The following is a 25,659-nucleotide window of genomic DNA, read 5'->3' on the forward strand; positions in this document are numbered from 1 at the left end:
GCAGTGAGTTTCAGTGAGAGCTTCTAGGATGAGGAGGACACCAAACCCAAGTGAAGCGCAGGCCCCTAGCTATGTGTTCTTGGGGGGCCTTTCCTGACCCAGGGATCCCAGTACCTGGGAAGTATGGCTTTTTCGGGTTTTGTCGTTTGTTTTCCCTGGTCCACTCTTGCACTGAGGATGATCAAACTGCCTTTATAGTTAGAATTTGAAACATAATTTTAACTTTTGTTTACATTCTTCATTTCTCAGCTTGGTGCTATATTTTCATAAATTACTAGGTGCAGATGACATAATAGAGGGATCAGCCATCAGAGTCAGTACGGTGCTTAAGTCCTGGCCCTTGGAACGTGATCCGCTAATCAGCTGACTGGTAATTTCTGGGGTACGTGGCCACAGCAACTGGGGGCTCACACAGCTCCACCTTCCTGCCCCCGTGTGCCTGTGTGTGCTCACGTGGGTGTGGTGTGTGTGTGTACGTTTATGGCGTGTGTGCGTGGCGTGTGCGTATGTGTGTGGCATGTCTGTATGTGGTGTGTGTCTGCTGTGTGTGCTGTGTCTATACGGGTGGTGCGTGTCTTTGGGTGTGGTGTGCAAATGTTTGGTGTGTCTACACGTGCGTGTCTGTGGCGTGTGCCTGTGGTATGTGTTTACGTGCGTGCGGTGTGTGTGCGCTCGCGCCCTCCCGCGCCGCGCCGCGCCGCGCCGCATCCCCGCTCTGCTCCCTCCGGGTCGCGCGGTCTCCACCAATCTGGGCGGCACCCGTCGGCGGCCAGCTCGCCAGGTCACTCACCCCGCGCGCCGGGCACGCAGCGTCGGGACCGCCCAGACCCCACCCTTCCAGTCGCGAGGCCGGAAGCGGAAGTGCCTGCCGGCCGCTCACTTCCGGGCGGCGGCGGCGGCGGCGGCACGCACAGTGAGGCAGCTGCGGTAGGGCGGTCTCCGGGCGGTGGTCGCGGTCGCCACCCGCTGTCCCTTCCCCGGGCTCCGGCTGGCGCGGGCGCGGCCGGGAGGCGGTGCGGGTGGCAGTGGGGTCCCGGGGGCGGGCTCTCGTCCGCGAAGGGGCCGACGACGCGCCGCGCGAGGAGGGAGGAAGCAGGTGCAGAGCTGCGCGCGCGGGTGGCGGGCGGGGAGACGCGCGGCCGCCCCGGGTGTCCGGCCCTGTGCGCGGGCCTGTGATCAGGAAAGGCGGCGAGGAGGGATGGCGCCGCAGCCCCGCTCCGTGGGCGTGCACGAAAGGCACTCGTGTCCAGGGCCCTCGGGGGCCTGCGCGGACTTGGGTGGTGCTCTGAAAGCGTGTGAGGAGGGGTGAGAAATGTCTTTGAGAATTTTGCACAGAAAACACGCGTGGAGACGGGCGGCCAATAGCTGAAGTCAGTCCTCCGCTGCCAGACGCTCACCAGGTGTCCCTAGTTCCGTGGCTGGGATGTTGGTGGAGCTGGCGCTGAAGGCAGGTGTGCTTGGTGTCCAAGCACCTGTGCCCCGTGCACTGCACCTGAGCAGAGTGCCTTCTGCCCTCTGACCTTTGTTGACTAGGGCTGTTAAGCAGTAGGAAACGGAATTTGGGATACTGCAGACAGTGATTTTTGAGGGAAATGGTAGGACGGGTGCTGGAACCTTAGCTAGGGAGGGTAAGGTGCGTGCTGTCCCTGTGCCTCCACGTGTGCACGAGGTGTCCCGGCGTGGCCCCCACCCCTGTCCCCTGGTGTGTAAAGGGGTGGTGTGAGGGCTCTGGAAATGAGAAATTAGCCCTATCTGGGGCAGAGAAGTGCCCTGGAGACTGACATCTGATACGATGAGTAGTCTGGGGCCCCCATAGAGGCATTGTCTGTATGTCAATATCTTATACCTGTAATCGCCTCTGGTCCGCTTAAAGGTAAAACTGTGTTCTGAAGGTTTGTATTGCTTATCGAGCAGTTCATAATCCTAGTTCAACTTTCTTTCAGGTTTACTGGGTTAATGATCTCGAATGCTCTCATTAGAGCCCCGCTGTGAACAGCACTGTTGGTGGAGGGGGCTAAGTTTTGTTGCTGACTTTTCTACCTCCCTAACACATTTTCCCCCTTCTGTTCCCTCTCTGCCTATGGACACAGGATGCCTCTAGCATGACAGGCGCAGAGATTCTGCCAGCTTTGTAGCCATGAAGGAGACGGACCGGGAGGCTGTTGCGACAGCGGTCCAGAGGGTTGCTGGGATGCTTCAGCGCCCGGACCAGCTGGACAAAGTGGAGCAGTATCGCCGAAGAGAGGCCCGGAAGAAGGCCTCTGTGGAGGCCAGATTGAAGGTATGAGGCCTGAGTGGCCATGGGCACCTGCTTAACTCCCAGGTGGGACACAGGCTTTTATCTCAAGTTTCTGGTTCCTGCTTAACAACTGGACTTTGTGATGACGTGGAAGGGGGCAGCCTTGAACGTACCTTGACTTAGCACGTTCCTTCCAACAGTATCCTGCCAATCAGTAGATTGACAGACAAGACAGGGGGAATGTTGAAAACACCAAATGAACAACCTTTTTGAGCACCCAGAAATGTCCATTTAACTTTTTAAAGAACGCTAGAAGAATGACAGCTTCTCTTCATTAAAAGCTCTTCTGCAGAGCGTATCCAGAGAGCGTTTTGTTTGGCTCGTTCTGGCACGTGCTGTAGTAGGCTGGCCCTGGGGCAGGAAGGAGGAGAGCTCGGCACGTTTATTAGAGTGTGGGAGACTGAGGCAAGAAAGAAAATCGATCTTGTATGATTTGGATTGGCTTTCAACTTAATTCACGCGGAGAGAGGAGGTTTTATTAAAATTACGCACACTTGGTGTAGTTGTAAAAACGTTGAGACCGTGGCCTGCTGTAGTTGACTGGCAGCACAGCGGTCTTGAGGACTCGAGAGCGCATTTTAGGAAGGTTACTTCTCATGCTGACAGGGCAGTGAGGTCACCTCTCCAGTCGAAAACATTAGCGGCCAGGTAAGTGCAGGTTTGTTGAGACAGGATGAGGCTCATTCACTTGCACCAGTGAAGCAGCCAAAGACCTGCTGGACTAATTTGAAACAGTTTCATGTCAATTTAAAAAATGGTTTAGGGCTTCCCTGGTGGCACAGTAGTTAAGAATCTGCCTGTCAACGCAGGGGACACGGGTTCGATACCTGGTCCAGGAAGATCCCACGTGCTGCAGAGCAACTAGGCCTGTGCGCCACAACTACTGAACCTGCGCTCTAGAGCTGCGAGCCACAACTACTGAAGCCCGTGTGCCTAGAGCCTGTGCTCCACAAGAGAAGACACCGCAGTGAGAAGCCCACGCACTGCAACGAAGAGTAGCCCCTGCTCGCCACAACTAGAAGAAAGCCCACGTGGAGCAACGAAGACCCAGCGCAGCCAAAAAAAAAAAACAAAGGAAAAAAAATAGTGTAGACCTGCTACGTTTTTATTCAGAATTTTATTTTATTTATTTATTTATTTATTTTTATTTTTTTGCGGTATGCGGGCCTCTCACTGCTGCGGCCTCTCCCGTTGTGGAGCACAGGCTCCGGACGCGCAGGCCCAGCGGCCATGGCCCATGGGCCCAGCCGCTCTGCGGCGCGTGGGACCCTCCCGGACCAGGGCACAAACCCATGTCCCCTGCATTGGCAGGCGGACTCTCAACCACTGCGCCACCAGGGAAGGCCTATTTTATTTATTTTAAATTTATTTTAAGTTTATTTTTGGCTGTGTTGGGTCTTCATTGCTGCACGCGGGCTTTCTCTAGTTGCGGCGAGTGGGGTCTCCTCTTCCTTGTGGTGCGTGGGCTTCTCATGGCAGTGGCTTCTCTTATTGTGGAGCGTGGGCTCTAGGCACAGGGGCTTCAGTAGTTGTGGCTCTTGGGCTCCAGAGCGCAGGCTCAGCAGTTGTGGCGCCCGGGCTTAGCTGCTCCGCGGCATGTGGGATCTTCCCGGCCCAGGGCTCGAACCGTGTCCCCTGCATTGGCAGGCGGACTCTCAACCACTGCGCCACCGGGGAGGCCCCTATTTAGAATTTTAATCTGTTCTAGGAACTTGTGGGATTAGCTAACAGTTGTCGTGTCTGTTGAAATCATTAACTATTTCTAAACGCTACTTAGTGTTTCGTGGGTGAAAGGTATTCCTGGGCACCGTGGTGGTCCCTGGCCTTTCCCTTCCTTTTCCCATCCACCTGCTGCTCCTTCACGCCCTCTCCATTCTGACTGTACGGCTCACTGGGTGGCGTTGCCACGGGCTCTCAGAGTGAGTCTGAATCTCAGGTGCACCAGCTCTGCGTCGTGGGGCCGGCCGTCCCGGAGCGGAGTCTGGTTCTGGCCGAGTGGCAGGAAAACCCTCTCCGCGCAAGCTGATGAGCGAGTCCTGACGGTTTCTCCGTCTAGTGAAGGCCTGTGAGGAGGCTGAGGGGTGCCTGAGAGGTGGTGTGGAGTCCTTCTAAGGGCCGCACTTAAGGGGCGGCCCGGGACTCGGGGTGTTCCCACGGGGGAGTCTGGCGTTCTCAGGTCAAGGGGCTGGATGATGGGTGTTGTGAGGTTTTCTCAGCAGAGCTTTAAAAACGTTTTGTTCTAAGAAGCAATGGGAAAAAGGGAAAGCTACCTTATGAATCCGTGGAATCCTTGTTGCGTTTTGTTGTCTTGTCTGTGGGCATTGACTGTTCTCTACTACTGAAACGCCTCTTTTCTACACTCTGAGCCTCCTGGGGAAGGTCTGCTCGGGGCCGTCCCAGCTCTGCTCACCCACCCAGTGTCTTCCCTAGGCCGCGATCCAGTCGCAGTTGGACGGGGTGCGCACGGGCCTCAGCCAGCTCCACAGCGCGCTGAGCGACGTCAAGGACATCCAGCGGTCCCTGGCCGACGTCAGCAAGGACTGGAGGCAGAGCATCAACACCGTCGAGAGCCTCAAGGCTGTGAAGGACGCCGTCGTGCGGCACAGCCAGCTCGCGGCCGCCGTGGAGAACCTCAAGAACATCTTCTCAGGTAGCCGGGCCACGGCCGCGCTCTCTCCCACGACTCACGTGTGCGTTTCCTTGCCCTGTGGGTGCCGCAGGGCAGTTGCAGCTGTCGTCGCCCTGCTCAGAGGGGTGATTTCTGCCTGCACAGTTGGGTTCGTATTTTGAACACAGGCGGATGGTCAGTTGAGCAAATAAAGGCTGGTAGAACGTTTGTGGTTCTGAAATGGTCAGGACAGGCACAGAAACGGGTAACTGAGCAAGCGCTGCGTGAGCATGGTTCCCTCAGCTGCAGCGTGGCTCAGCGGGGCTCGGCCAGGTGCTGGAGGATGAAGATGCGCCGCCCGCGGGACGGCTCGCGGTCAGGCTCGTGGTCTGCGGGCGGAGCAGCGCTGCGAACGAACGGGACGAGAGGGCGCAGTTCCCAGACAGGAAGGGTGTGCACGGGTCGCAGGCTGGGGGCAGGGCAGGGGGCGGATAGGGCACACCCTGGAGTCTCAGTCCCCATGGGAGCTGGGCCTGTGGGAGTCCTTGGGGCTGGTGGGGAAGGTGGGGGCGCGGGAGGGGCCCTTTCAGAAGCCTGTCCCAGTACCTCACTGGCGGGAGGAACAGTGGGCTCAGCGTCAGCCGTCACCAGCACAGGGTGCCCTGCTGTGTTCGGCACAGCCTCCTCGCTTGTGCTCCACCCCCTGGAGCTAGTCCCTCGCCCCGTCCCCTCGTTCCCCATCCCCTCGTCCCCTCGCCCCCCCGTCCCCCCGTCCCCCCGTCCCCCCGTCCCCCCGTCCCCTCGTCCCCTCGTCCCCTCGTCCCCTCGTCCCCTTGTCCCCTCGCCGCTGTCAGGGTCATCATCCCAGCCCGAAGCCTTGGGATGGTCCGACCCCTTCCCTGCCTTTATCTGGTGTCTGGTCTCAGCGAGTTCTTTCTGCGCTTCCTTCCGAACTCTGCTCCACCCCGGAGTGGAACCTGGTGCAGTTCTTCCCCTCCGCCCACCAGCCCACCACATATGAACCGCAGCATGTCTGAGGGCAGCATTATTGAGTACTTGACCCCGCCCCTCTGTGCACGCTCAGCTTCCCGGGGCCCTTCTCCGTCCCCCCCATGAATGACACAGCACTGCCGACTGTGGTGGGCGCTCTGGAAGCAGCTCCTCTTGGTGACTGTGGACGACCTGGAATTGGTCCAGTCTACCTGCCACAATCTCCTTCATGACATTCAACCAGCCTTCTTAGTTAATTTCCCTCTTATAATTTCCTGTTGACTGCCATCTTCTTCCAGTCTTGGACGCTAATGCCAAGTGACCAAAAAGCTGCCTTTCCACCCACAGAGGTTGAAAATAATTTTCTTCCTTTGATGAGCAATGAGGCTGTGGTGTAGATGTGGTTTCGTTAGGAGTATGTTTTTATTGGGAAGATGTTGTGCTTATTTGGCTCCCTTCAGACTTTTCTCATTGCCTGTAATTCAGTAGTGTTGTGCACACAGCCTTTTTTTCTCCACACTTTTACAAATTATAAAATATGCATAATATAAGATTTACCATCTTGACCATTTTCAATTGCACAGTTCTGTAGTATGAAGTGCTTTCGTATCGTTGTGAAACCATCACTATCCATCTCTAGAACTCTTCACCTTGCAAATTGAAACTTTATTATATAGTGCAGTGTCAATTCTATCTCAATAAAACTGAAAGAAAAAAAATCTGCAGCCGTTATATAATAGTTCCCCATGCCCCCTCCCCCAAGTCCCTTACTAGTTTATAGGTCTATTTAGATTTTCTGTTTCTTTGTGGTTTAGGTTTTGTGTTTCTAGGAATCTGCACTTCATCTGGGTTATCCAGTTTGCTGGTGTACAGTTGTTCATAGTACTCTTATAATCCCTTTTATTTCTGTAGAATTGGTAGTAACGTCCTCACTTTTATTTCTGATTTTAGTTTTTGAGTCTTCTTATTTTCTTAGTTCATCTAGGTAAGATTTGTCGATCGTTAATCTTTTGAAAGAACCGCGTTTGGTTTTGTTGATTTTCTGTTGTGTTTTTCGATTCTCTGTTTATCCCTGCTCTAATCTTGATTATTGCCTTCCTTTTGGTAGCTTTGGGTTTAGCTTTTTTTTTTTCCTAAGAACTTTTTTTAAAAAAATTAGTATAGTTGACTTATGTTGTATTAGTTTCTGGTATACAGCAAAGTGGTTTAGTTATACACATATATGTAGGTATATTCTTTTTCATATTCTTTTCCATTGTAGTTGAGGGTTTAGTTGATTCTTTTTCTAGTTCCTTAAGTTGTAAAGCTAGGTTGTTGACGTGAAATCGTTCTCTTTTAACTGAAGTGTTTATAGCTGTACTTCGCCCTTAGCACTGTAAGTTCTGGTATGTTGTGTTTTCATTTTCATTTGTCTCTAAGTATTTTCTAATTTCCCTTGTAATTTCTTCTTTGGCCCATTGATTAAGAGTGTGCTGCTTAATTTCCACAAATTTGTGAGTTTTTTGTCAATCACAGATATTTAACTTCATCCATTTGTAGTCAGAGAAGATATTTTGTATGACATTTATCTTTTAAAATCTATTGAGATTTAATTCATGGTTTAAATGAATTCATTCCTAATGATTTAATTTAATTCATGCCTAAGGGTATGGTCTGCCCTAGAAAATGTCCCATGTGCACTTAAGAGGACTGACTGTGTGTGCTGTTGGGTCGGGTGAAGTGTTCTGTATACGTCTGTAAGATCTAGTTAGTTTGTCGTGAGGTTCAAGTCCCATTTCCCTACTGATCTTGCGTCTGATCGTGTTCATTATTGTGAGCGGCATATTGAATTCTCCAGCCATCATTGTAGAACGGTCTGTTTTTCCAGTTCTGTCAATTTTTGTTTCGTATATTTTAATGGTCATTAGGTGTGTAAATGTTTATACTTGTATATTCTTACTGGATTGAACGTCTTATTAATATAAAATTCCTTCTTTGTTTCTTACAGCCTTTTTTGACTTTGAATCTGTTTTGTCTGATGTTAGTACGGCCACCCCCGCTCTCTTTTGGTTACTGTTTGCATGGAATAACTTTTCCCATCCTTTCACTTTCAATCTATTTGTGTCTTTGGATCTCAAGTGAGTCTTTTGTAGGCAGCGTAAAGTTGGATCATGTGTTTTTATCCATTCTGCCAGTCTCTGTCTTTTGATTGGAGAGTTTAATCCACTTACATTTGAAGTAATTACTGGTAAGGAGGGACTTAATTCTGTCATTTCCCAACTGTTTTCTGTATGCCCTTATTTTGTCATTTTCTGCATTATAGTCTTTTGTTTAGTTGATTTTTTTTTGTAGTAAAGTGTTTTAATTCCTTTCTCAATCCTTTTTTTTTGTATATTCTATAGCTATTATCGTTTTTTGTTCCCATGGGGATTACATTTACCATCCTAAAGTTATAACGCTAATTTGAATTTATACCAGCGTAACTTCAATAATATACAGAAACTCTGCTCCTATACAACACTTCCCATCTCCTTTCAGTTATTGATGTCACAAAACTACACCTTTATATATTGTGTATCCAAAAACATAGACTAGTTGCTATTTAAAAAAAAATGCGTTCGTCTTTCAAATTATGTAGAAAGTAAAATGTGGAATTATAAACCAGAGTTACAGCTGTTCTAGCTTTCTATTAGTACTAGCTTTGGACTAATTTTTTTTTCTCTAAATGTATTAGTCTCTTGAATTATGTAAAACAAAAAGAGTTACAAAGCAAAGTTACAGTAATACTGGCTTTACAGTTGCCCATGTATTTACCTTTACTGAGACCTTCATTTCTTCCCACAGCTTCAAGTTGCTGTCCGGTGTCATTTCACCTGCAGAACTTCTTTAGCATTTCTCACAGCGTAGGTCCAGTGGTCACAAACTCCTTCAGCTATTGTTTGGGAATGTCTTAATTTCTCCTTCACTTTTGGGGGACAGTTTTACCAAATATAGGATTCTTGAGTTACAGGTTTTTTTCCTTTTAGCACTTTGAATATTACCAGCAGGCTGCTTTTTGTCCTTCAAAGTCTCTGAAGAGAAATCTGCTGATACTCCACTGAGGATCCCTTGTATGTGATCAGCTGCTTCTCCCTTGCAGCTTTCAAGATTTCTCTCTCTGTGTTTGGCTTTCTATGGTTTGATTACAATGTGTCTTGGTGTTGGGTCTCTTTGAGTTTTTTCTGTTTGGAGTTTGTTGAGTTCTTGAATGTTTATATTTATGTCTTTCATCAAATTTAGTAAGTCTTTGACCATTATTTAAAATACAGGCACACCTTGGAGATAATGCAGGTTCGTTTTTAGACTACCTCAGTTAAGCAAATTATCTCAGCAAAGCGAGTCATGCGAATTTTTTGGTTTCCCACTGAATATAAGTTATGTTTACATTGTGTTGTAGTTTATTAAGTGTGCGATACGAGTATGTCTAAAAAAACAATGTACATACCTAAAATAAAAAATACTTTATTGCTGAGAAATGCTGACTGTCATCCAGACCTTCGGCGAGTGCTAATCTTCTTGCTGGTGGAGGGTCTTGCCTTAGCGTTGCTGGCTGCTGACTGATCGGGGCAGTGGTTGCTGAAGGCTGGAGTGGCTGCGGCCGTTTCTTAAATAAGACAGCAGTGACGCTGGCTGTGTTGACTGACTCTTCCTTTCAGGAATGATTTCTCTGTAGCAGCAATGTTGTTTGATAGCATTTTACCACAGGAGAACTTCTTCTAAAATTGGAGTCAATCCTCTTAAACCCTGCTGCTGCTTTGTCAACTAAGTTTATGTAATATTCTAAATCCTTTGTTATTTCAACAATTTTCACAGCATCTTTAAACTTCAGGAGTAGTTTCTATCTTAAGAACTTTCTTTGTTCATCCGTAAGAAGCAACTCTGCATGTGTTAAAGTTTTATCGTGAGATCACAGCAGTTCAGTCACATCTTCAGGCTCCACTTCTAATTCTGGTTCTCTTGCTGTTTCCACCACATCTGCCATTACTTCCTCCACTGAAGTCGTGAACCCCTCAAAGTCATCCACGAGGGTCGGAATCAGCTTCTTCCAAACTCCTGTTAATGTTGGTATTTGGACCTCTTCTCATGAATCATGAGTGTTCTTAATGGCCTCCAGAACGGTAAATCCTTTCCAGGTCTTCAATTGACTCTGCCCTGATCTATGAGAGGAATCACTATCTATGGCAGCTGTAGCCTTTCGAAATGTATTTCTGAAATAATAAGATTTGCAAGTCGATGTTATTCCTCTATCCGTGGGCTGCAGAGTAGATGTTGTGTTAGCAGACGTGAAAACAACAAGGATGTTGTTGCACACCTCTGTCAGAGCTCGAGTGGCCACGTGCATTATCAATGAGCAGTAATGTTTTGAAAGACATCTTTTCTTTTTTTTCTTAGCAGTAGGTCTCAACAGTGGGCTTAAAATATTCAGCAGATGATGTTGTAAAGACACGTGCTGTCATCCAGCCTTTGCTGTTCATTTATAGAGCACAGGTGGAATAGATTTAATATAATTCGTAAGGGTCCCAGGATTTTTGGAATGATAAATGAAGATTGGTTTCACCTTAGGGGCACCACCTGCATTAGCCCCTAACAAGAGAGTCAGCCTGTCCTCTGAAGCTTTGAAGCCAGGCGCTGACTTCTCTCTAGCTGTGAAAGTCCTAGATGGTACCTTCTTTCAATAGAAGGCTGTTTTGTCTGCATTGAAAACCTGTCGTTTCGTGCAGCCACCTTCATGAGTTATGGCAGCTGGATCTTCTGGAGAACTTGCTGCAGCTCCTACACCGGCACTTGCAGCTTCACCTTGGGCTTCTGTGTTATCGAGACGGCTTCTTTCCTTCAACCTCATGAGCCAGACTCTGCTGGCTTCTGACTTTAGATCTCTAGTTTCCTCACCTGTCTCAGCCTTCAGAGAAATGGGACTTGCTCTGGATTAGGCTTTGATTAAGGGAATGTTGTGGCTGGTTTGATCTGTCCAGTCACTAAAACTTTCTCCATATCAGCAGTAAGGCTGTATTGCTTTCCTACCATTCGTGTGTTCCCTGAAGTACCACTTTTAATTTCCTTCCAGAACTGTCCTTTGCCTTCAGAGCTTGGCTAACTGTTTGGCACAAGAGGCCCAGCTTTCAGCTTATCTCGGCTTTCGACAGGCCTTCCTCACTCCGCTTAATCATTTCTAGCTTTTGATTTAAAGTGAGAGATGTGCGACTCTTCCTTTCACTTGACCACTTAGAAGCCATTGTAGGGTTATTAATCGGCCCAATTTCAGTATTCCTGTGTCTCGGAATAGGGAGGCCTGAGGAGAGGGCGAGAGCACGGGGAGCAGTGAGAACACACACCACATTTGTCAGTTACGTTTGCCATGTTATACGGGCACGAGTCTCGGTGCCCCAAAACAATTACAGTAGTAACATCAAAGGTGACTGATCACGGATCACCGTAACACTTACAATCATAGTGAAAAGTTTGAAATATTGAAAGAATAACTAGAACGTGACACAGAGACACGAAGTGAGCAAATGATGTTGGAAAAATGGTGCTGATGGACTTGCTTGATGCAGGGTTGCCACAGACCTTCGGTTTGTAAAACGTGCGGCATCTGTGAAGCACGGTAAAGCGCAGCGTGCCCGTAGTCGCTCTGCCCATCTTTCTTTCTTCCTCTGGGTCTCCCACAGTGTGCACCGCACAGACCCCTTAGGCTCTGTTCACTCCTCTCTAGTTGTTTTCCTCTTATCCTCACGCTTGATAACTTCCTTCCTGTCTTCAGGTTTGCCGTTGCCTTCTTCTGCTTGATCAAATCTGCTTTGAAAATTTGAAGTACATTTTCCATCCAGTTCGTATACTTTCTAGTTCTTTGAGCGTGTTGAAGAGTTTGCTTCAGAGGCTTGTCTAGTCCAGCATCTGTCTGGTCCTTCTCGGGGATGATTTCTGTTGGTTTATTTTTTCCTTGAATCTCCGTTCTCTCCTGTATCTTTGTATGCCTTGTGATGTTGTTGTCGAACGTTGGACGTTCGAATCTAATAACATGTGACTCTGGAAATCAGGTTTTCCTCTTTGCCAGGGTATGCTGATTCTGTTTATTGTTTTTGTTGTTTTGATTGTCGTAGGCTGTGTCTGTGCAGAGGGTCAGGCTGACATGTAAACTCAAGGTCTTCTCAGGTCTTTCTGAGCCTGCGCCTCTCCTGGTCATTTGCAGTCAGTTTCTACTTTTCTACTGGTGCTGAGAGCTGAAATGCACCAGTATTAACCACACCTTACTTTCACACCTTTCCCTGGAAGTTGTATGCCTTCAGTAGACTCCAGAGTTCCAAAACAGGTACTCGGATGGAGTCTGTCAGTGCAGCAGCTGTCCAGGTGGGAGACAGGTTGCTGGTCACCCTTGTCCCCATCTGCCCAGAGTCCCGTATGGCCCTTCGTGTGGTTTTTCACGGTACCATCTTGTGCCTTTCCCGCAGTGCCCGAGATCGTGAGGGAGACCCAGGACCTCATAGAGCAAGGGGCGCTGCTGCAGGCCCACCGGAAGCTGATGGACCTGGAGTGCTCCCGCGACGGGCTGATGTACGAGCAGTACCGCATGGACAGCGGGAACGCGCGTGACATGAGCCTCATCCACAGCTACTTTGGGAGCACGCAGGCGCTGTCCGACGAGCTGGCCAAGCAGCTGTGGATGGTGCTGCAGCGGTCCCTGGTCACCGTGCGCCGCGACCCCACCTTGCTGGTCTCCGTGGTCAGGATCATCGAAAGGGAAGAAAAGATTGACAGGCGCATACTTGACCGAAAGAAGCAAACTGGCTTCGTTCCTCCTGGAAGGCCCAAGAACTGGAAGGAGAAGATGTTCGCCGTCCTGGACAGAACCGTGACCACGAGGATCGAGGGCACGCAGGCGGACACCAGGGAGTCTGACAGGATGTGGCTCGTGCGCCACCTGGAGATCATAAGGAAGTGTGTCCTGGACGACCTCCTCGTCGCCCGGAGCCTGATGGTGCAGTGCTTTCCTCCTCGCTACCAGATTTTCAGGAGCCTCCTGAACGTGTACCACCAGGCTCTAAGCACGCGGATGCAGGAGCTCGCAGCAGAGGACCTGGAAGCAAACGAGATCGTGAGCCTGCTGACCTGGGTCCTAAACACTTACACCAGGTAACTCCACCTGTGTACCTGGCGTTCCCTGTTTCCTGGGGGCGAAGCGTACTAGCCGTTCTAAACGGCCGCCGAGTCCTCTTGCTCAGGGCGTTGCCTTCCGGCTGACGCGTCCCCTTTTGGTCCACCTGTGACCCGAGGTCGGGCCCCTGGTCGTGTGCACGCTCTTGCATTTGGGTGGAGCCTGTGCCCTGGCCGGTCCGTCCGTAGTGAGCAGTTCGGCCTTGCGTTTCCTGCACTCCTGAGCCGCCTTCTCGCGGTGACACTGAGAGCAGGTGGTGTCACCTGTTGGACAGGTGAGGACACGTGGACCCAGGAGGCCCCGAGTCTCGTGCTGCTGAGGAGACGGCAGCTTGCCCCTGCCGGCTTCCGCCCCCCCCGAGTCTGGTTTCTTGTCGGCTGCCCTTCGGCACTTCAGCCTTGACGCTCTGTCGCTTCCTGAAAGGACTGTGAGCCCCTTTGCACGGGCGTTACTCTGAGGTAGGGTTTGAAAAACAAGCCAGTGGTGGGGCATTCTGAAACTCCTAGGGTTCGCTAGCGAGAGGAAGGCACGTCTTATTCTAGCCTGTCTTGTGCTAGTGTGTAGAATTAATGAAACCTCTCGTTTTTGCAGTAAGATTTGGGGATTTTTGGGGTCTGTGTTTGTTTGTTTTTTGGTAGCTGCTTGTGGTAGAGAATATGTACATTTCAACACGGAAACATATAAAGGGAAAGAAAACATCGTATTCATCGTGGCTGGCGCTGTCTCTGCTTCCCCGTGCTGGGCCTGGGCTTCGGCGCCTCCTGTGTGCCGCCCTCCACTGCCGTCGCGTGATCCTGTCGTCAGGCCACCCTCGAGGAAGACCTCTCACCATCATCTTCGTTTTGAGGCACAGGGAGGAACACGCCCAGGGTCACACGGCCCTTGCGGGGGGGGCGGTGCGACTTGAACTGGGGTCGGGGCCCTCGCCGCGCTCCGGCCGCCAGACCTCGGGGTGCGCACTTGTGTGGCCCGCGTGGTTCCAGCCGCCACGCTGTGAGCGTTTTTCTGTCCTTGGCAGTTCTCGACGGCTTCTTGTTGGTGACCACATCCTTTCGTATTGGAGTTTCTCATGGGAAAAGTTGGACCGCTTTCACGCTAGAAACATTTTCACGCGGAGTTAAGGTTCTTGGGGCAGAAATGATCTAAGTTGTAGATGGTCTCTTAGTATTTGCAGAATCTCATGAAGTGCTTTTTCACTCAGGAAGACCTTGGATGTCTTAGGAGTGGAGGACAAGCTGTTAGTACTCAGGATTGTCATTCTGGATCCACACTTAGGGGTCATCCGAGCAATCAGCCTCGGACAGTTAGGAACCCAGCCGCATACCTGGCTTTTATCTGTTTTTTATGAAAACTGTTTTCTGAAGCTTGGTTCACATCCCTCCCTTCTTCAGCCCCATAGGCTGGAAGTGCTGACACTTCACTTGCTGAGTCGCGTTTGGTTGCGGGTGTCAGGTGTTCTCCGCTCTGGTCCTCGTCCTGCTGGACCAGCGGCATTAGCGGCTGTGCCCTACGTTTCTAAATTCAGTGCTTGTCTGTTCTCCAACTCATGGGACCTCCTACCTGCCAGGCCCTGGTCTTCCTCAGGGCACCGTGGGTGGAGCCAGCAAACCTTGCCCTGCAGGCCCCTGGGACGGGGAACTGCACCACCCACCTGAGGGCTTCCTGTTTCCCTTCCCTCCTGTGCCCGCAGTGCAGAGATGATGGGGAACGCAGAGCTGGCCCCGGACGTGGACGTCGGGGTCCTGGAGCCCCTGCTTTCTCCAGACGTGGTCGCCGAGCTGCTCGACACCTACATGTCGACTCTGACAGTGAGTGGAGGGATGTGGGCCCACATGGGCCGAGTCGGGCTGCAGCCAGGACCCATCTGGCCGTCGGGCTTCCAGAGGACGCGTGGCTCTTTCTGAGAAGTCGGGTCTGGAGGCGTCCTGGATGTGCCGTGGCGCCTGCCCGCCTCACAGCACTGAGCCTGGGAGTGGGAGGGCGGCAGGCGGCGGGGGTGGGGGTGGGGTACCGCCCAGTGCCCTCGGGGGTCCGAGGGTGCGATGAGGTGGTCAGGTCTGCTCCTGGGACGTGGGGAGCCTGACACCAGGCAGCCTCTGACAGAGGCGCCAAGGCCGTGCTGGGACGCAGGGGCGGCTGGGGTAGCGGCCGTGGGGTCTGGTCTCCGTGAATGGCCTGCCAGAGGCACGTAGGTCTCGTGCTTCCCTGTCCTGACTGACCTGGCCTGTCCTCCAGCATGACCGTCGTCCAGAAGGTTAAGCTGAGGGAGGCTGGCGGGGTCCCGCGCGTGGAGGTGGATTGTTCCCTTGTGTGGGGCCTGGGATCCCCAGGGGGTGGTGTTGGCTTCTGCAGCTGCTCCACTGAAGAGCGGCCTGTTGACTCCAAGCCTGGTTCTGTTCTTTGCTCCTGCTTAGTCAAACATCATTGCCTGGCTGCGGAAAGCCCTGGAAACAGACAGGAAGGACTGGGTGAAAGAGACTGAACCTGAGGCCGACCAGGACGGCTACTACCAGACGACACTGCCCGCCATCGTCTTCCAGGTACCGGGCCTCAGGCTTCCCAGATGCACGCAGTTGCTGCCGGCGGAGAGAACCTGCTTCTCTCTGAAGCTGCGCAGCCGAGGCTCAGACTTGCCAAGTAGCTTCACCCACGGCCGCAAAACCTAATGGTTTTTGTTCTCCTGATGGTTCTTTTTTTTTTTTTTTTTTTATCTTTGGCTGTGTTGGGTCTTCGTTTCTGTGCGAGGGCTTTCTCTAGTTGCGGCAAGCACGGGCCACTCTTCATCGCGGTGCGCGGGCCTCTCACTATCGTGGCCTCTCTTGTTGAGGAGCACAGGCTCCAGACACACAGGCTCAGTAGTTGTGGCTCACGGGCCCAGTTGCTCCACAGTACGTGGGATCTTCCCGGACCAGGGCTCGAACCCGTGTCCCCTGCATTGGCAGGCAGACTCTCAACCACTGTGCCACCAGGGAAGCCCTCCTAATGGTTTTTGATCTCAAACCAGAAGCTAATTATGTGTTATGTGTGTCTGATGCTCAAATTTGAATTTGCTTATTTCCTGATGTAATGGCCAAGGTTTGTCTTCGTAAATGCTACACGATCGAGTCTAATCTGACGTACTTTGGGAGGAGTCTTTTAGGGTTTTAGCGTCATCGTGCGTTCTTACAGGTAGCCTGCTCTCTCTGTATGGCCTGTCCAGTCCCCTTCCTTTGAGAAACATTGCTGATGGTAGGAGGGCCGAGCCGTGTTCGAGGGCTCTCCTTCTGCTGACACGGAGCTGGGGCTCTAGCCAGGCTCTGGGTGATCCCACTAGTCCATGACGTGTTGGACTTCACCTTTCCTTTATTTTGGAAGCTGACGTCCGGTGACCACGTGGGGTGAGCTCTGCCTTCTGGTGCTTCTCCACCTTCCCACGTCCGGCCCCCCAGCTCCAGCGTGTGTCCTCGTAGCGCTTCTTAAGAAACCCACATCGCAAACCACAGCCCAGCCCCTGGTACCCGTGTGACCCCAGCCACACCCGCCCTCCCCGGACCCCTCGTTTCCCTGTCTCCCCATGAGAACATATGTGTCCCCCTTGTGGAGACCAGCCTGTTTGCAGGGAATTAGGAAATGATTCCCTGGGTTTTTTTTTTTTTACCTGGTAAGAAAGTTTTGTGTGTTTGTTTAAGTAACTTTGTTATTTTTCACCTGGCGTCATTTTTTCCTCTGAATTTGGACTGTCCTGACTACCAGTTAACAGGTGGGGGGTTTATATAATGGGAAATCTGCACCCTCGTGAGTTTCTATCAGAATTCATAAGTTCTCCAATTTTTAGATGTTTGAACAGAACCTTCAAGTCGCTGCTCAGATAAGTGAAGATTTGAAAACAAAGGTACTCGTTTTGTGTCTTCAGCAAATGAATTCTTTTTTAAGTAGGTATGTATTCTTGCCAGTGTGCTAATTTAGTAGGTTTTTTTTTTTTTAATGGAGAGGAAAACTGTGTTGATCCCAACCTGGCCAGTATTAAAAAAGAATTCAAGCCTGGATTCACTGTAGTCACCTTTTCCCCTTAGTCAGAACTCAAGCCCTTTCTCGTTATCTGCCTTTTGAATGGGTTGCATTCCCCCGGGGTCCCGGGTGTGATGGTGTGGGGTTCTCAGCAGTGGGCTGGTGCTACTGCAGGCTTGGAGCTGGGGACCTCCTTCAGTCAGCCTTCCTGTTGTCCCAATTCCCCGGGGTGCCCTCCACAGGGATGCCCCCCCCACCAAGTTGTACACAAAGATTTTCAAATGTATACGGAGGTAGGAAGAATGGCCTAAACACCTGCTTAGCCCACCATCCGGGTTCAAAAGCTGCCTGTAAAGCCGCCCTTGCCGCATCCGGCTCTCCTCCCCCTCGCTCTGCTGAGGTACACTTGACCCTTGAACAACATGGGGGCTGGAGGGGACAGCCCCCGGTGCGGCTGAAAATCCACACGTGAGCTTGCAGTCGGCGCTCCTGCCGTGGTCGCGCACCCCCAGATCAGCCAGCCTCAGCTCGTGCAGTGCTGCGGTGCGTGTTGGCTGAAAAGGTTCACGTGTAAGTGAACCTGCACACTTGAAACCCACGTTGTTCAGGGATCAGCTGTGCTTTACAGCAAATCCCGGACGCTGCGGCGTTTCATCCCCTGCATTCCCTACCCTAACTGCAGTGCCATCAACCCACCGATCTGTCAGGAGCGTTCCGTGGGGCCGCCTGACACCAGGTTTGTGTTTGGGTTTTCCCGCTGGTCTCAGACCCACCTGTTTATAGCTGTGTGTTCAGACCGGGTTGGCAGAAGGCCAACCACTCTGTGGTGCCGGAGGGCAGCCCCTCCCGCTCTGAGCCGCTGGCTTGTGGAGATGCACAGACCCTCCTGTCCAGTGTCCTCCAGCCTGGCCTCAAGCTGCCGTCTGCCCACGAACCACAGGTTGGCTCTGAAGGCCGTGGGGCTCCTCCGTGTTTCCTTACTGTTTGCCCATAGCCTGCTCCTGTGGCTCGGGTGCCGACAGCCGGGCCTCTGCTTAGGATCCCCGTCAGCTGTCACCCATGGGTCATGGCCTGAGTTAGTCATCCCGTTGGTATTGTTCTGTAAAGCAGATGTTTTCCTCAGCAGCCTCAGCTGTGTGGTTACCTGAATCATGCTTTGGACAGAAGGGTGGAATGAATGCTTGATTACTTCCCTTTAATTGCCAGTTTTCAGTTTGCTCCTTCCTTCACATCTATTGAAAACGCGTACAAATTTATACGGTGTGTTGTGCTTTTCTTGTACTCCCATATATGTTTGAGAATCTCCATGATAAATTCAAAAATGAAGCATGTAGCCGTCTCAGTTGTTTTCTTGACATCTTAAAGAGTCTAATTTATTTTTAGTTTGATTTTTTCAGGGAAAGTCTCAGAAAAGGACATTTTATCTAACATTTGATTGTGTCCCAAACACTATTGTATGAGTTTCTAGCTGAATCATACGTCAGACGAAATAATACTCTCCCAATTACAAATGTTTCAGAATATTTGTAAAATCAGAACACTGAGCCATATTTCAAAGCCTGATAACGAAATTAATTTTTAATAATCTTTTTTAGATGATCAACTTCTATTAGCATAGGTCACCCCCTCTAGAATCCTTTATTTTTGAAGACTCGTCTGGCCAGATGCTAGCAATGCAGAATGTGATTGTTAGGCTGCGCGTTGGCGCCGTGCTGCGAGGCTGCTCTGACGTGGCCGTGTGTCCCCCAGGTACAAAGAGGAGGCGCAGCTGTACAAGGAGGAGCACCTGCGGAAGCGGCAGCACCCGCACTGCTACGTGCAGTACATGATCGCGCTCATCAACAACTGCTGGACCCTCAGGTGAGCGGGGGCCCTGCGGCCGCGGGGCGGGGGCGCTCGGCTGCGGCTGGGGGGCGGGGCGCTCGGCGGCCTCACCGGCCCTCTGTCTCCTCCTCTGTCTCCTCGCAGAGAATCCATAGTCAGTTTGAAAAGAAAGTATCTGCAGCATGACGCGGACGAAAGCGTGTCTCTGAGCCAGCCGAGCATGGATGGGCTTCTGGACGCCATCGCTGAGGAGGGCTGCAGCAGCCTGCTTGAGGAAGTCTTCCTGGACCTGGAGGTGGGCGCCACGGGCCGGCTCCCCTGGTGTGGCGTCAAGGAGAGCCCCTTGCAGGAAGCGTTAGAGACCAGAGCACTCAGCAGGTCACAGGGTAGAAGCTGGTATTGGAGAGGAGATTGGTTATGGCCATCAGCAGATTGTTGCTTGAGGGCACGAGCTGGGCTGCACGCCCGTCACACAGCCGGGCTCGGCTTTGAGCAAAGGCACAGAGCACAGCCATAAACAAAGTGCATGCAGGTCACAGCCAAGGCGTGGTGCGTGTTGAGCAAGTAAGTTTACTTCAGAAGGTATGAAAATGGCTCAGCATCATATAGAACCGGCAGAAACCAGAGTGCATTTAACAAATAGAATCATGGTCATCTTGGGTCCTGCAGGGAAGGAGCTCCTGGGGTGATGGGTGGTATCATTTCATGACAGCTGTAACTTTCTCAGAAATGGTTTAGAAAACAAAGTGCACTTAAAAAGACAACATAATAGAGAGATAGACGAGGGACATGAATAACTGTTTCCCCGAACAAGGAGTCATGTGTCCTAAGTAGGAAACAGAGTGCCCAGTCTTAACTGCTCTTCAAAGAAAAGCAAATTAAACCCGAATATTTTTGTTGCTTACCAGGACGGTAGGGATTAAGAACATTGCTACCACGTGATGTCGAGGGCACGAGACTCCTGTGTTCCGTGTAGAACCGTGAATCGGCACAGTTATGGGAGGGCAGTTGGCACGAGTTTTGGAGGGCAACAGTCGTCAAGGTTGTAGTTTGCATACTTTCTGACTAATAACTTTTAGTTTTAGGAATTTCATCTGCAAAAATATACAGATTCACTGCAGCATTCTTTATAATTGCAAAATGAGACATTTTAAGTGTTCATCAGAATTGGGTACACAAATTACAGAGCATCCACACAACAAATAGGTGTAGTCAATAAGGGAAGACATGTCCGCACAGATACCACCCTTGCGTCTCATACAAGTCTACGGTTAAAGTACATGTTTGCAGAGTTTCTGCGTGAGCATCGCTGAACGTCAGGCGGGCGTAGGAAGGAGGCTCCAAGTGCCTCTCCCGATGACAGGCCGTCATGAGGGTGTTTTCTGTGGTCTGTGCTTTCAGCAACATCTCAATGAGCTGATGACAAAGAAGTGGCTGTTAGGATCAAATGCTGTAGACATCATCTGTGTCACCGTGGAAGACTATTTTAATGATTTTGCCAAAATTAAAAAGCCATATAGAAAGGTAAGAGTGTGGGGCACACATGTGGCCTGAGTCCCCTGGCATCTTGTGTAGAATTTGGTGTCATCAGTTCTTGGGTGGAAGTTCACGGGTGGTTTTGTGAACCCAGGCAGGTCGGAGACGTTGCCGTCTGAAGGTGGCAGAGGTGGGGCATGCACCTTGCTGTCCAAGGCCACGCTGACACGGCCGCAGACCCAGAACCCCATGGGTAGTGGGGACTTCCTCAGCAGGGACCCCTCAAAGGGCGGGTGGGGCTGTGGCCATGGCTCTGATGAGAGGCTGGGCAGGAACCTCAGTTCCCCCTTCACGTCCACACTTGGGGGCCAGTGGGCGGCTCTCAGCACAGGGCCCACAGGAGACTCCAGGGTCCCCGGCCGTCGGGGTCCCCTCCAGGTCCCGTGAAATGCCCCTGTTCCCGTCTGGGGCTCAGGCAGCTTTCCGCGGGGGAATTCTCAGGGCCTTGGGTGGGTTTTGCTTTAAAATCAGCCTTTCTGTTTGTGGTTTATGGAAGCGTGAGTGGTTTGACACACAGAGCTTGGGTGCGGACACTTCAGGACGTGTCTCCAGGTCCTCTGGGCATCCCTGTAGACGCTTGTCTCATTTGTGAGCAGCGTCACTGTGTCATTTCATTTCTGGTTCTTGTACCTTCATGTCTTCTCCTTGTCTCGCTGCCCTGGCTGGGACCCCCCAGCACAGGGGCATCTTTGTCTCATTCGTAAGCTTAAATTCTCCTAACGCTGCCATTAAAAGTGATGCTTGCAGGGAGACCCAGGTGTTTTAAATCCACCTGGTTGGTCGCTTCACAGCTGTCAGGAGCCTCTGGTGGTTAGAGGTCGGTGGGACCAGCTCTGTTCAATTTTGAATTTCTTGGTTTTTGTAGTTTTTGGTTCCACCTTTTATGTTTCTCAGCATCTGTCCTTTGATCTAACCGGGTGTGTGAAGTCCTTGGGGCTTGTGTCTCAGCCACTCCTGGTCCAGATGGCTCGCCTCCTGGAGCGGCCGGGAGCCCGCGGTCTCACTTGCTCTGCCAAGAGCCTGGCCTCCGCCTGAGTCCCTGCAGCTACCGGGTGTTGTCTCGCTTTGTCTTGTTTGGGGCCCTTGGGGTCCCCCTCACTGCCCGGCCTCCCTGGTACACGGAGCTTCTGATGTCTGTTCTTGGGACTCTGAGGCTGCGCCTTGTGTCAGCAGAGTCGTGCTCGCGTGTTCGTGGGTGACGGCTAGATGTCCGTCTACCTGTGGGTGGGCTCCGGAGAAAACCACGGCCTTCTCCAAAACTTCCCCAAATGTGTGGACTTGGGGCTTCTCTTTTCCCAGAAGCTCGTCACACCACCCCCAGAGGCTGGTCGTTGACTAGCCTCTGTGCACGAGGTGTGGTGTGTGTGGAGCCCTTCAGCCTGTGAGGGGCAGAGCAGGGCCTGGCCCAGGGTCCCCAGCCCTCCCACTGAACCCACACCCCACACTCCTGGGCTGAGAAGCTGAGAGACGCGTGCAGGATGGGCAGGGCGAGGAAAATAGACCCGGATCCCCCAGGGGGCGCCCGTGAGTCACCAGACGGGTCTCAGTAAAGCGGGTGCCGCCCTGGCACCTGCCCCTTCACCCCCGATGGGAAGCTGCTCTGCAGCGGGTCCGCGCCCAGAACGACGTGTCTGGCGGAGCTGCAGGCAGGCGTCCCCGCGGCGTACTTTATTCTGTGGGCTCTCTAGAATGGACGTGAGCATCCGAGGTGTCCAGGCAGTACCGACTTCCGGCTGCTGCCGTGTGGCCGGTGCGTCTGCCCGCGTCCCAGACGTGAAACACGGTGAACCTGCTACAGTTTTCTAAGATAGAATTTGTAATAAAGACTCAGGTGTGCTTACTTTGTTGACTCTAAAATTTGTATCGATGAGAAACGGGAAGGAGCGCGCTGGCCCGTGCACTGTGGGCCTGGACTCGCCTTGGGGCCGCGTGCCAGCTGACCCCATTCTCCGTGTGCCCCGTAGCGGATGATCGCCGAGGCGCACCGGCGCGTGGTGCAGGAGTACCTGCGGGCCGTCCTGCAGAAGCGCATCTCGTTCCGGAACGCCGAGGAGCGCAAGGAGGGCGCCGAGCGCATGGCGCGGGAGGCCGAGCAGCTGCGCTTCCTCTTCCACAAGCTGGCTGCCGGGTTTGGTGAGGAGATGGACGGGCACTGTGACACCATCGTCGCCGTTGCCGAAGTCATTAAGCTCACGGACCCTTCTCTGCTCTACCTGGAGGTCTCGACTCTGGTCAGCAAATACCCAGACATCAGGTAGCGGCAGGGACATTCCTGAGGTCGCTGGGGAGAGGGAGGGTCCCGGGCATTAGGTGGGAGCCTCCCGGGTGAGTGTGGCAGGTCCGGGCTCCAGTGAGGACCCCAGATGCCGTGCGGACGGCGATGCGGGCAGAGTGGGTTTCAGAGATGACAGCGGTGCCCGCCAGCCCCACCGCGGGTCGCGGTTCCCGGGCGTCACCAGGCCACAGTTGGTGCTCGGGCGCCGATGGGAGGGTGGCCGAGCAGACTGGTTTCTGGAGGCTGATCCTGTGCCACGTGTAGGTGGAACCAGGGAACGGAGCCGGGCCCCTCCTGCGTGTGGGGGAAGGAAGCGAGGGGAGCGGCTCCCCGGCGCTAGCTCCCCGCCAGCCTTTGTGAACCTCCAGGCACCCTGCCGCCCGGTCGGGGGTCGGGGGGGCTTGAGTCGGCTTTGGAGGCTGAGTGGCCGCGGCTGCACCCTGACGCCCCCTCCCCCCCCCCCCAGGGACGAGCACATCGGCGCGCTGCTGGCCGTGCGGGGGGACGCCAGCCGGGACATGAAGCAGACCATCATCGAGACGCTGGAGCAGGGCCCGGCCCAGGCGAGTCCAGACTACGTGCCCATCTTCAAGGATATCGTGGTTCCTAGCCTGAACGTGGCCAAGCTCCTCAAGTAGCCGGCGGGGCCCCCCACCAGGCGTCAGCTGCGTGTCTGGGGACGGCCTTGTCTCGGGAGAGCTCCCCCTCGCCTCTGTGCTGTGTACACACTTCTGAAACTGCTGCTCAGTCGAGTCTGGACTTCCGATGGGACGTGAGGGCTTCCCGCTGTGAGGGTCTCTTCCTGGTGATGAGCCAGCCCGCTGGGGTCTGGTGGGCGCACTGCTCCCTCCCTCCCTCCCTCCTCCCTGCCACCGGGTGGGTGTGGCGCGTGAATCCCCACCGCCTGCAAATCCATCTTACTTTTCCACCAAGTGAATTGCAGAGTCGCACCCTGAGTAAACGGTGAGCCCCGTGTGGTCCCTACCCTCGCCGCCGCCCTGCTGGACAGGTTTCTCGGCAGCCGAGCTCCGAGAGAACCACGGGGATGGCTCCAGCGTTCGCCCCGTTCCTCCTCCCGTGCAGGACGTGGCGTGTGCGGTGCTGGGCTGCTCTGAGGGTCCCAGTTCCTTCCTCACAGGCTTTCAGGACGGAAGAGTGGATGCTGTGCTCTTATTTCCTCCTCACGAGGGGTGAAAAATTCACAGGTGGGACTTTTTTCTTGAAGGATCAAAACCTAAATGGAGACATGAGGGTGTTCTTACAAGTGTTGCTCAGAAGAGACGTGACCTTCCTCGAGGCTTCTTGCCAGTGTGCTGTCTGTTAATACACGTTAATCAGTTCCCTGTGTGACGAGACTTAGTGTCTAGTAGGTAGCGGTGCTCAGTACACAGTTTTTGAATTAATAAAGTCGAGTGTTAACAATCGTTAGTCATTGCCCCTTACGATAATGCAGATTACATTTATTTTTCCACTGGCTGAGAGAATTTTCACTCTGAGTTACTTCTGGAATAAATACCCGGGGTGGCTCTTCCCAACAGCAGACCCAAGTGCCCTGTGCTGTCCTTGCCCTGATTACACAGTGGTCACCACAGGGGCAGGCAGGGCCTTCGGTCGCTGGGGACACCTGTGCGATGGTGGGCCCCAAGCTGAATGCCAGATGCCAGCATGTTCCAGTGGGGCCAGGATGTGCTGGGAGGTGTGGTGAGGGCCACGTCCCGGTGGGTGGGCGGTGGCATCCACACCGGCACCTAGGGGAGGGTCACCTCCAGGTCACTGGGCGAAAGGCTAGCAGGCACCCACACCGAAGGCCAGTGCCTGCCTCTTGATCACGCTGCCACGTGCCTGGCGGGGGAAGTGGGTGCACCAGGACGGACAGCCTGCGGCCCACGCCGGAAGGCAGCTTCACCTTGTCAGGCCGTGGCAGACTCACCGAGTCTTGGGGCGGTTCTCCCTATACACTGCCATTCAGTCGAAAAGCGTCTTTCAAGTCGGGAAGTTTCCAACTCTCAGTTTTACTCAGCGGGTTTCCAAAAAGCAGGGGGGAGGGGCGCCTGACCCTGTGTGTCTGTCGCACTGCCTGGCGTGCTGTCCCCCTGCACCTGCCCACGTACAGTCCACGCTGCCATAACAAGGACACCCCACGACGGAGCCCGGAAGCAGGGGTTTCTTCCTTTCCCGAGGAAGTCAGTTGGGGCTGGGGGACAACACGGGGCTTCCAGCTGCGTGGGCAGCCAACGTGGGCAGCCAACGTGGGAAGAGTGGAGGTGGGGCCCCTAAGCAGACGTGGCTGTCCCGATGAGGCGACGCCACGTGGAGACGGGGTTGTCGTGAAGCTGCTACCCGCCTAGGAGCACCAGAGGCTGAAGCGGCCCGAGGTGGCGCGGCCCTGCCCTCACCTGATGCCGATTCCCTGCAGTAAGTGGTGTTTGAAGCCACCTGCTTTGTGATACTTTCTTATCCCAGGGAGCGAGGGGAGCCGCAGGAAAGAGCCCCCTCCTTGCTGGAGTCTGTGCTTTCCACCAACATGGAAAGGGCTGTAAATTTACTGGGTAGGCTCCTCTTGGAAACAGTGTCTGTGGACTCCACTTGGACTTGCTGTTTTCTTTTTATAGTAAAATTAAAAATTCTAACTATTAAAATCAAAGGCTGTCTCTGGCAGGGAGGCCCCAAGGATGACCTGCAGGAGATGACCCACAGCCCCGGGCGGCTCCACCTGGGGGACGGGGTCTGCCCACTTGGCTGCCTCCCCCACCAGCCTCCTCTCAAGCCTGCAGAGCTGCCTCCTTGCCCCCCAGGCTCTGGACCCCGCTGTCCCCACCCACCTCTTTCCAGCCCCAGGCCCACGCCTGGGACAGGTGCTTGGTCCTCCCACTCTGGCCGGGTGGGCTGCCCCTGCCGCAGAAGCCAGAGAGTGGTGCATGTCCAGGCTCTGCTGAGGAGGGACTGGCTCCCAGGGCCCAGGCCGTGCC

General features: G+C 53.0%; 1 protein-coding gene across 6 annotated transcripts; it reads left to right on the forward strand.

Moving 5' to 3' along the window:
- Nucleotides 1-859: 859 nt before the first annotated feature.
- On the forward strand, nt 860-24,132 carry EXOC3 (exocyst complex component 3). 6 transcript variants are annotated; one of them, XM_027125403.1, is made up of 13 exons: nt 860-927; nt 2,091-2,281; nt 4,730-4,949; nt 12,365-13,046; nt 14,759-14,876; nt 15,483-15,608; nt 16,883-16,983; nt 17,738-17,791; nt 18,805-18,915; nt 19,024-19,174; nt 20,281-20,403; nt 22,380-22,669; nt 23,157-24,132. In XM_027125403.1, exons 2-13 carry the CDS (start codon nt 2,138-2,140, stop codon nt 23,326-23,328), a joined length of 2,292 nt encoding a protein of 763 aa, XP_026981204.1. In that variant the 5' UTR covers nt 860-927; nt 2,091-2,137; the 3' UTR covers nt 23,329-24,132. The 6 variants fall into 6 exon arrangements, with proteins under 6 accessions (XP_026981204.1, XP_026981201.1, XP_026981202.1 ...); XM_027125400.1 differs by lacking the exon at nt 860-927 and adding an exon at nt 953-1,400; XM_027125401.1 differs by lacking the exon at nt 860-927 and adding an exon at nt 953-1,305.
- The last annotated feature ends 1,527 nt before the right edge of the window (nt 24,133-25,659 follow it).

The sequence above is a fragment of the Aethalodelphis obliquidens genome, unplaced genomic scaffold (assembly GCF_003676395.1).
Source record: "Aethalodelphis obliquidens isolate GAN/ISIS:26980383/991018 unplaced genomic scaffold, ASM367639v1 scaffold29, whole genome shotgun sequence".
Classification (NCBI taxonomy): domain Eukaryota; kingdom Metazoa; phylum Chordata; class Mammalia; order Artiodactyla; family Delphinidae; genus Aethalodelphis; species Aethalodelphis obliquidens.

What these genes read in the sequence shown, in the direction of transcription:
- EXOC3 (XM_027125403.1), top strand. Translation starts at nt 2,138, where the DNA reads ATGAAGGAGACGGACCGGGAGGCTGTTGCGACAGCGGTCCAGAGGGTT. An exon ending in AACAACTGCTGGACCCTCAG is followed by an intron (nt 18,916 to 19,023) that starts GTGAGCGGGGGC and finishes GTCTCCTCGCAG; the next exon opens with AGAATCCATAGTCAGTTTGA. An exon ending in TTAAAAAGCCATATAGAAAG is followed by an intron (nt 20,404 to 22,379) that starts GTAAGAGTGTGG and finishes TGTGCCCCGTAG; the next exon opens with CGGATGATCGCCGAGGCGCA.